This window comes from Pantherophis guttatus, chromosome 4 (genome assembly GCF_059756535.1).
Source record: "Pantherophis guttatus breed Tessera chromosome 4, ASM5975653v1, whole genome shotgun sequence".
Lineage (NCBI taxonomy): Eukaryota > Metazoa > Chordata > Lepidosauria > Squamata > Colubridae > Pantherophis > Pantherophis guttatus.
The window spans coordinates 129,929,306-129,940,090 of NC_142066.1; the positions used below are offsets into that span (position 1 = coordinate 129,929,306).

General features: G+C 36.9%; 1 protein-coding gene across 1 annotated transcript in view; it reads left to right on the forward strand.

Moving 5' to 3' along the window:
* CALCR (calcitonin receptor) overlaps positions 1–10,549 on the forward strand; it is a 168,815-nt gene extending 158,266 nt beyond the window's left edge. The window contains exon 13 of the mRNA XM_034402015.3: positions 9,864–10,549. Within this exon, the coding sequence (XP_034257906.1) occupies positions 9,864–10,085 (222 nt within the window). The 3' untranslated portion in view covers positions 10,086–10,549. The remainder of the gene's footprint in view (positions 1–9,863) is intronic.
* Positions 10,550–10,785: the final 236 nt, after the last annotated feature.

The window sequence follows — 10,785 nt, forward strand, 5'->3', positions numbered from 1 at the left end:
AAAAAAAACCTTGAGCCGGTCAGGATCAAACTTCTGGCAGTGAACAGTGAGATAGCATGCAGTACTGCATTCTAACCACTGCACCACCATAGTTCTTTAAAGTATGTTTTTGATATTGAATAGTATATCCCTGTCCCAGATGAGGTTGTGAAGCACTTGTCAGGGTCTAGTGGCTGTGAAGGTTTGGATTGGTTGAAACATTCTGAAATCAAATTCAAGAAAAACAGATTTAGAATTTCTCTATCATGAGTCTCTCTATCAGTTCCAGAATCCAAGGAAGCGACACTACCTATGTATGATTTGGGATGTGTGATTTGATGATTCTTCTGGGCATTCATGGTTACTGATGGATAGACAAGTAGAAACATCCCTAACTAGAGACTGAAGATCCTGATATAGTAAATCTTTATGTCCTTACTAAATCATCTTCTTCTACCTAGCATATTCCTGCAAGAGCAAGATTCGCTTTTCTGATCAGAGTGCCACTTTGCACAGTTAGCTGCATCTCCAGGGCGCAGGCCCACAACTTGCATATTTTTGTTGATGGTATCTTGCTATCTCTGTTTTGGGTGCCTGTGAGGTAGCCAGCCATTAAGTTCTATTTGATAAGCTGTCTTGGCAATGGTGGAAGGTGCTGCTCTCAGGATATGTCCATACCAGCAGAGCTGATCTTCTCTAATCTTCTCTATAATTGTTGCCACACCAAAATGTTGTCGAATTGTGTCATTAATTGCTATGCATTTAGATTGCAGTAACCAATGTGCGGCTGTTTAGATCAAATATGGGGGAAAATACGACAACCTACTTGCTAGCAGGCTTCCTGAAATATATAGCACTAGTGTTGTGGACTAGGCATTGACTCTCAATAATTTCACAGGTTCACAAATATAGAAAAGACAATTCCTGGCTCAACAGTAGTAACTATGAGAGGGAACTAAATGACCTAGTAGATAACCAGTTAAGTATGAGCCAGAACTATACTGAAGCTGCAACACACACACACACAAAATACAGTCATAGGCTGTGTGAACAGAGAGATAGCATCAAGATCACAAGAAGTGATAGTCCTGCCCTGTACTGCACTAATGAAGCCACATTTGGAATACTGCATCCAGTTTTGGTTACCACGATATAAAAAAGATGCTGAGACCCTAGAAAGAGTGCAGAGAAGAACAACAAAAGATGATAACAGATCTGGAGCCTAAAGCATACAATGAACAGTTAAGGGAATTAGGTATGTTTAGCCTAATGAAAAGAAGGATTAGGAGTGACAGGATAGCTACCTTCCAGTACTTTTGAGGGACTGTCACAGAGGAGTTGACTTATTCTCTAAATCAGGAGTCCCCAATTCCAGGCCATAGCCCATGACTGGGCCTTGAGCCCATCGGAACCAGGCCATGGAAGTGGGCGACCATGTGCATCTGTGCTATATTTGTGCAAGCATATGCATGCTTGCCCAACCCCCCTCCCCACTGGTCCACAAAGGCAGAAAGGTTGGGGAACTCAGCTCTAACATATCCGAGGACAGGACAAGAAGCAATGGTGGAAGCTCTTTAAGGAGAGATCAGACTTGGAACTAAGGACAAATTTCCTGGCAATGAGAACAATTAATCAATGGAAGAGTTTGCCATCCAGAGTTGTGAGTGCTGGACATTTTCAAGAAAAGATTGGGCATCCATTTTCCCATAATGGTATAAGGACTGCTGCCTTGAGTTGTGACTTATATATATAAAATCACTGAAAACACTCCGTTTCCGCAACTTAATTTTAACAATATAACCATGACAGTGGGAAGATATCTGCACAGATTCTTCACTTTCATTTTTTTTTCAGTGAAACTTTTCTTAAAGAAAGAAAACAATTACTTTGCAACAAAATGAGATTAACTATGATGAGATGAAAGTTACATTTTATCATAAGATGAATTACATATTTTTAGGCCATTGTACAGTACACTGTGCAAGATAGACTGAAGGATTTCAAAAGTTATTGTTCTGTAACTACATTTGGAACAAATATTGCAGGTTTAGTTATTTACAAATTCTCAGTACCAGTTGTATCTAGAATTCAACATTTTAGAAGGAACAAGATGAAATTAAATATTAATCCTTTAAATAAAAATGAGAAAATAAAATATGCTGAATCTGAATCTTTATATATTTGAAAATCCACTGAAATAAATATTTCATTGATTACGAGTACACTCTATATAATTAAATCTGCATTCAACCTAAACTTATGATAAGAACAGTTTTATTAAAAAAAAACACCCCAATTTCTTAGGGAAAGAGAGGGTTCTTCTTTGTTGAATGTGCCCAACTCAAAAACCAAAAAATCAAGTATCATAGATGGTTGCATTTGGATGTCTGCACTGAATGAGGAGTCAGACTCAATGGTTCTATTGCAGTGGTGGGTTGCTCCCAGTTCGCACCATTATCGCAAGAACCGATAATAAAAAAATTTAATAGTTCGGAGAACTGATAATAAGATTGGCTGGCCATGCCCCCGAACCGGTTCCCGGCCCGGTAGCCGTTCGCTTACCCCTCCCACTCCCAATCTATGCTGCCTCCTGAGTCCCAGCTGCTGGCCAGAGGGAAAAAAAACTGTTCAAACTCTTGGGGCTTCAAAGGGCCGCCCTACAGCTGATCAGTGTTAAAAGAAAACAAATGAGTAGACCGGTGCCTGCAAAAATAGAAAAAACAGCCCCTTACAGCTACAGCATAGGTTAATTTAGCAAAAGTTGATTAGATAGGCCTCCCTCAGCTGATTTGCTCTCAGCTGTTTTGGGCAGGGCTCTGTTGCTAGCTGCAGAGTGCTGGAGCAGATTTTTTTTCCCCTAGCTATGCTGAAAAAACGAAACTGAAAGTAAAGCAAGGTCTTTGCTGCAACGTGACAAAATGAGGCAGAGAGAGATTTCTTTTTCTTTTTCCTCACTAAAAAAGTAGGTGCAAAACTGCAAACAATGGGAAATTTAGGGCAAAAGAGGAGAGTTCAAGATTTTAAAACACAAAAGAAAAAAAGCTCTATTTAACTAGGGAATTGTAATAATTGAGATACTATTAGTTGTATATTGTGTTGAAAGCAGAAATGGTTAAGTTGTGGTTTGGAGGAATATATGGGGGAAATTATTTGGTTTATTATTATTGGTAAATATAATCAATTGATCTGTAAGAAATTGGATTGCATGGAAATAATTGGAATATTCATGTTCATATTGATTAATATACAAAAAAGATAGTTATATAACTAATTGATTTATATTAAAATGTTGTATTTGTATTAACTGTATTACATAATTACATAATTAACCAATGTGAGGATGGATATAAAAATAGATGACAATGGGAAGGGGTATAATATAGAATAGAAGGGAAAAATTGAATTTGATTAAGATTAGAGATGAGGATGAAGGGTAATATTGGTTTTTTTAAAAAATAGATGAGGAATAAATATGGCAAAAAGGAAATATAGAAATTGTAAATTTAATTGAAATGACTAAACACTGTTTAAATTTGTGAACCGGCCAAATACTCTGTTCAAAGAAAATACATTGTATGTTTGTATGTGTGTTTCTAATTATTGCTATTTATTCATATTTTTTCTTTTTTATTCTTTAAAGTTTAACAATTCATTCTTTATCTTAATATCTTTATATTTGTTTGGGGTTGGCTTTCTTCCCTTTCATCTTTTTTATTGTACAGCAATCTTTCTCCTCAAACCTACAACCTCTCTCTTTTCTTTCTTTCTTACTTTCTCTTCCCACCACCTCTTCTTCTCCTCCCTACTTCCTCTTCCTTTCTCCTTCTCCTCCTCTCTTCCTCCCTCTCTTACCCTCACTCCTACTCTAATTTCCCTTCCCTTCCTTCATCCCTCTATTGCTGTATCCTTTTATGCATATGGACTACTCAGAGGGCTGAAAAAGTTATTTTTGACTGGTCCTCGTACTTTTGACCAGTCCTCGAACTTACGACTGTCCTCACATTTTACGTTTTTGCCCTATCTTGTCATCATGGTGAAGAGAAGCAGTTGTGAAATGAGTGACATGGTTGTTAAGAATGCTACAATGGGCATAAATGATGACCAGTCATAAGTGCGAAGACTGGTCAAAAGTGCGAGGACCTGTCAGAAATCATTTTTTTCAGCCCTCTGGGTAGTCCTTTTGTGCATATGGACTACTCAGAGGGCTGAAAAAGTTATTTTTGACTGGTCCTCACACTTTTGACCAGTCCTCGAATTTATGACTGTCCTCACATTTTACGTTTTTGCCCTATCTTATCACCATGGTGAAGAGAAGCAGTTGTGAAATGAGTGACATGGTTATTAAGAATGCTGCACGGGCATAAATGTGAGGATGGCCATAAGTGTGAGGACCAGTCAAAAGTGCGAGGACCTGTCAGAAATGACTTTTTTCAGCCCTCTGAGTAGTCCCTATACACATAGCCATGGCCACTCAGTCACTTGACCAGCTAGCCACGCCCACCCAGTCACATGACTTCCAAGCCATGCCCACAAAATAAGCCACGCCCACAGAACCGGTAGTAAAAAAATTTAGAACCCACCCCTGCTCTGTTGGCCTTCCAATTCTGTAACTTGGTGAGTTTAATCTATTGGCATTTTTATTTAATCTTCATTTTTAAAAAACTGCTTAAAGGGAGGATGGGAAGACATTAAACTGGGATTTATGGGTAGTCCTGTAAGATTTTTTTGTTTAACAAGAGTAACAACTAAAAGTTTTACCATCAAAATATAAATATGTAAGTAGGTTGTTAGGTGGGGGGCGAGCGTCTCAGAGAAAATCCAGGAGATAGTTTTTATGTGGAAAAATCTTTGATATTGATAAAAAAATTACTAAAGTGAATGTGAGTTCAAAAACGCTATACTACTTAATTCATAGCACTGCTTATATCTCTATTGAACTGGTAAGTCTCAAGTTTCTAGGTGTTTTTTTTTTCCTTTTTGTTCTGTTTGAGAAACCTCACATGTCAGGCCATAATTTGAAGGAAACACCAGACAGTAAATTAAAGACAGGACTGAGTCTGTCCAATGATTTGGATAAGGAGATAGATAGGGAACTCATCAAATTTGCAGATGACACCAAACTGGCAGGAATAGCCAAGAATAGCTCCAGAAGATAGGCTTAAAATACAGAATGATCTTGACAGACTTGAACATTGGGCACTACCCTGTTTCCCTGAAAATAAGACATCTCCTGATAATAAGCCCAATCGGGCTTTTGTGCGCATGCGCTAAAATAAGCCTCCCCCTGAAAAATAACCCCCCCTCCGAAAATACTTAAACGCAGAGCTGGAAATCAGGTAAGATGGCAAGGGGAGACCCATCTTGCTCCCCAAAATAATAAGTCCTCCCTGAAAATAAGGCCAAGCGTTTTTTCAGGGTTCAAAAAAATATAAGACAGGGTCTTATTTTCGGGGAAACATAGTATCTAACAAAATGAAATTCAATGGTGAAAAAAGTAAGGTTCTGAATTTAGACAGGAAGAACAAAATGCACAGGTACAGTATATGTGGTACCTCACTCAATAGTAGTAACTGTGAGAGGGATCTTGGAGTCCTACGGGACAAACATTTAAATATGAGCCAGCAGTGTGCAGCAGCTGCCAAAAAAGCCAACACAGTTCTAGGCTGCATAAACAGAGGGATAGAATCAGGATCACGTGAAGTGTTAATACCACTTTATAATGCCTTGATAAGCCAAACTTAGAATACTGCATTCAGTTTTGGTCGCCACGATGTAAAAAAGATGTGGAGACTCTAGAAGGATGCAGAGAAGAGCAACAAAGAAGATTAGGGGACTGGGGGCTAAAACATAGGAACCGTTTAATGAAAAGAAGGACTAGGGGAGACATGATAGTAGTGTTCCACTATCTCAGGGGTTGCCACAAAGAAGAGGAAGTCAAACTATTCTCCAAAGCACCTGAGGGTAGAACAAGAAGCAATGGGTGGAAACTAATCAAGGAGAGAAGCAACTTAGAACTAAGGAGAAATTTTCTGACAGTTATAACAATTAATCAGTGGAACAACTTGCGTCCAGAAGTTGTGAATGGTCCAACACTGGAAGTTTTTAAGAAGATATTGGATAACAATTTGTCTGAAGTGGTGTAGGGAGGGGGTTGGACTAGAAGACCTCCAAGGTCCCTTCCAACTCTTGTTCTGTTCTGTTCTGTTCCGTTCTGTTCTGTTCTGTTCTGTTCTGTTCTGTTCTGTTCTATTCTATTCTATTCTATTCTATTCTATTCTATTCTATAAGAATAAGTTTACTGGACTCTGATATAATTAATGGCACTTCTATATGTTTTCATTCCTCTAGTCCACAAAGTAATGTAAAAATCATCTCTATTTTCATCATCTCTAGAAACACTTAGAAATAATGACTGAAAAGAACTTTGATATCTCAAACTTCTATAGGTTGTAAGTTTTCCTGCAATAATCAGGAAAAGCCTGCTTTACAGAAAAAAAAAGGGAAAACACAATTATGACTTTTGGCATTTACCAAAAAAAAATAAGAATTAAACAGTTTCATGTCTATAAAGCATTCTTTCTCTTTTAAAGACTCACTAGTTTAAAATGAGTGAGGTCAGAATTTCCTTTAATGGCCAATCATTTCAAAGGCTAATATAACCATAGAAATGCAATGACTCTGAGATCTCATATATGTGGCAACTGAGTCAGAAATAAGTTGCCTAAATTTTTCAGGGCTATCAAACCTGTGAAATTCGTGTCAATTAACTTGCAAACTTGTGTAATAGCCTAAATTCAATCCCACCTAGTGAAGAAGCATGAAACTAAATAAGATACTTCTTCAATTTAAAGAAAGATGTCTTTTTTCATAGTTTCCAGCCTGAAATTCATGTTGCTTATTATGATCATTGCCCATTTTTCTCTTTTACGGAATCATTTTGAAAGGAAGAACCAGTAGAGAACTGGATATAGATACTTTCTATAAACATTCCAGATACATTTGTAATATAAAGTTTAATCTACATGCTCTATATAGATATTCTTTATGTTACAATTTCGGTGTTGTCAGATTTATGCAGCCTGACCATTCTGTGAAGCTAGCTACCCTTTAAAGTTGAGGAGGAGATAATCACTGAGATTTGGGGTTTAGGAAGAGAAAGTTGTTTCAGACTGATTTTTAACAATTTATTATTAATAGAGGATAAATGAGAGTGAGTTATTACTAACCAAGGATGATATCATTTCAGAAAAAGCCAAAAGCATTTCTTTAAAAACGAATAGCCTGAAGAATCCAATTTTATTCACTGCAATACAATGTTAGCAAGAAAGTATGTGAAAGAGCTTAAGACTGCCCATCAGCAGGCTAACACCCTGAACACTAAACAGAATGGAACCAAATTTGGTTGGTAGAAGAAACCAGCAAAACAGCTGAGCTAAAAATGGCCCAGATGTTGATGTATTCTTTGGAAGGGGAAAATAATTTTTAAAATTATCAGATCTCTGTGGGAGAAGCGGTTGGACTGTCACCTGGGAAAACTGAACTCTTCTGCATTCTAAGCTTGTCATAAGGGAACCTATTGTTAAGAGATTGGTTGGCGGGGGGGGGGCGATTGGAAACCATGCTCTGCGTGATTTCCCTCCTTTGTTTGTATCAAAACCCTGATGTGGAGCCAAGAATTTAATATTGGTTGGTTGACTGGATGTCAGAATGTCCTGTGAATTTATAGAGAGATCAATTGCAAATGAGTGTCGCTTAGAATTGGCCATATAACACACTTTGGATTGAATTGCCCCTGCATCAATGGGGCACAATCATTTGGAAAAATTAATTTTCCTGTTGTTCACTTCCAACATTGGAGAGAGTGTTAAAGTGAGTGAAGTATGAAGCTCTTCTAAATTTGGAACAATGATTTTGTCCACATGGCTGACTGGTTTATATTTTCGAAATTGGTTATTAATGAATACATCAAAGGTGCAAGCTATGTAATCAGTTTGCCTTCTACACTTTACCAATGGCCTTCCTTTAATTCCTTTAATTCCAAATTGAATTGGCTTCCTCTAATTCAAATGGCAAAGAGGTATCCCAAGCAAATCCGCAGAATTATAACTTCTTAGTAATGTTTCTTTTTTCATGTGGAACAAAAAATGTCTCCTATAACTAAAGGGCCAATCAAACTGTATAACAAATCCTTAAAAAAATTAAAGATAATAATCTAAAAGCCAGATTCAACTCTAGTGGCTCTTTCTTCTTGTCTAAATACTACATTTGAAATGCAGCACAGGATCTGGGAAATATTTTCCAAACTTTGGGTTGAACTTTGCCTAATATTTTCATCTCATTGTATGGCTTTAACTGAATCTCAGGCAATAAGTGGGCATAAGCTTTAGCAGCTGGAAGGACTTGATTAAAATAGTTAATTAAAATAGAAAGCTTGAGTAGCTGAGAATGGTCTGGATGCCCTTTGAGTTAATCACAATGGACATTTCTGATTCCCGAAGCTCCTAAATATTGAAAGTTTTGGACTTGCTGAATGGTTGTTTATTGTCCATGACTTTGGGGACATTGGAACAGGAATCTAGATTTGAAGAATAAAACACATCTGTAACAAGAATTACAAATCAGAATGGATGCATAAGTGGATGTTGGCATGTATGGCTCATATAAAAATATTTGGAAAGAGAACCAGGAAAATAATACAATAAAAGCCATATATGAAAGATTTCAAAATTCCATTGTATGAGACTATGTTATATTGCTTCCACACTGAATGGTTGTTGGCTGTGTCACAAGACATAGATTTTAGCTATAATGCTACCTTATTTTTTTTTAAAAAAAAACTCTTTAGCAGGGCTAGCTAGTTAACTGACTTTTGTGGGACTCCTTTGACCTCTTTTCAAAGATTCACTTGGGCTTAATTTGAGCTGTGTGAACTTGCTGTTTTCTTTATATATACTGGTCAAAAAAATAAAGGGAACACAAGCAGAAGCCATCCGAGATCTGAATGAATGAAATAGCCTTATTAAATACTTTGTTCTTTACATACAGTAGTTTATACACTGCTCAAACAACTAAAGGGAACACAAAACTACTGTATGTAACAAACAAACTATTTAATAAGGCTATTTCATTCATTCAGATCTCGGATGTCTTCTGCTTGTGTTCCCTTTATTTTTTTGAGCAGAAAAAAAAATATTTTACTACTATTTAGATTCTGGACAATAACTAACTCTCTCTAGCAATTTGCAGGTTAAAAGATATTAAAAGCAATACCACAAGGAGCATTAAATTTCCTCTGAGAATCATATATTGGATAGCTAATATTTTCTTTCCCCAAAAATTCACAAAGAAGCATAGCTTCTGGCACCGTTGGTTCCAAGAAAGGCAAAATAGAAGGCAGAAGCCCTGCTTGAATGAAGGAACATTTGTTCGGGCACAAGAAGGATTGATCCTGATGTCTTGTTCTTTCTATATGCAATTTCCAGAAGCATATACTACACAGTTTGGGAGAGTTTCTGATCTCTAAGTATATTCTAACAAGGGAAGAGCATGTTTTAGGAAGGAGGCAAGAAACAATCTTTTTGTATGAACTGAATTCCACATGCGCTTGTTTATATCACATTGAAGTTGTTATTGAGGTCACTTATTGATTATGGCAACCACCCCTAGGCTGGTATGTGGGATATCAACTCCTATAATCCATACAAAGTGTGATCATTGCTAGGGGAGTTATAGTGTAACAAATGGGAAGACTATTTGAGAAAACTGAGCAGTATTTTGACTGAAGTGATTTCCATTCTAAATATGTTTTTCAGGAATCAGCCATTTTTTCCCCTTAAAATTAATTCACAGGTATTTGCTAAGAAACTCGTATATGTTTGTTATAGGTCCAAGGAACTCTGAAACGGCAATGGATGCAGTATAAAACTCAGTGGGGTCAAAGGCGACGTGATCATTGCTCTACACGATCTACGTCCTACACAGCAACATCTATCACGGAGGTTCCTGTTTATCTATATCATCGTGATTCCAACAGTGAGCATCTGAATGGAAAGTACATACATGACTCTGAACTTGTTGCATTAAAATCTGGAGAGACATCTGCTTAATTTATAATTAAAGGGTTCCATATTTTATTTCTGCACAAAGGAGCAGACTGTAAAGCCCCGGCAATGTGCATACTTGTTCAGCAAGCTGGAACCATCATATGCAAAGTGCAGAAATTCAGCTCTCTTGTGGCACCAGTTCATGAACGTCTGATAGAGATTCAGACATGGGGACTGATCCCAGTTTCCAATGACACTTTCAAAAGAAAAGGAGATAAAAGCTAGTCCCAGAACTTGGCCATATAAAATGAGGATGCAATAGTTATAAAACTTTGCATCAGAAATCCCACTAGATATTGCATTATTTCTACAAAAGGTCTTGTTATCCAAATCGAATTAAGTACAAATTGGAGATGGTAAAGAGCTAGTGCTATTTTGAATCATAAACATGTTATTATATTGGAGCATTTTTATTATTTTATTTTCAGTAAGTCCAAATGCTGTGTCATAGTGATTTTCCCCACCCCCACAACTTGGAGCCAACTTGTATGTCCTACATGTAAATTTTTATTACTACAACAGGATACTAGCTATTCAGTATTATTCTGACATCAAGCAGGAGATAGAAATGAAGGTAAATTATTTATTGTATCATAAAGATTAGAAAAAAGAAATTAAATATTATCATAGGAATATAATATTGTGTCAGGAAGTCCAGTGAGAGGATTCAAGAGTCTTGTTCACTACATCAGCTATATATAAA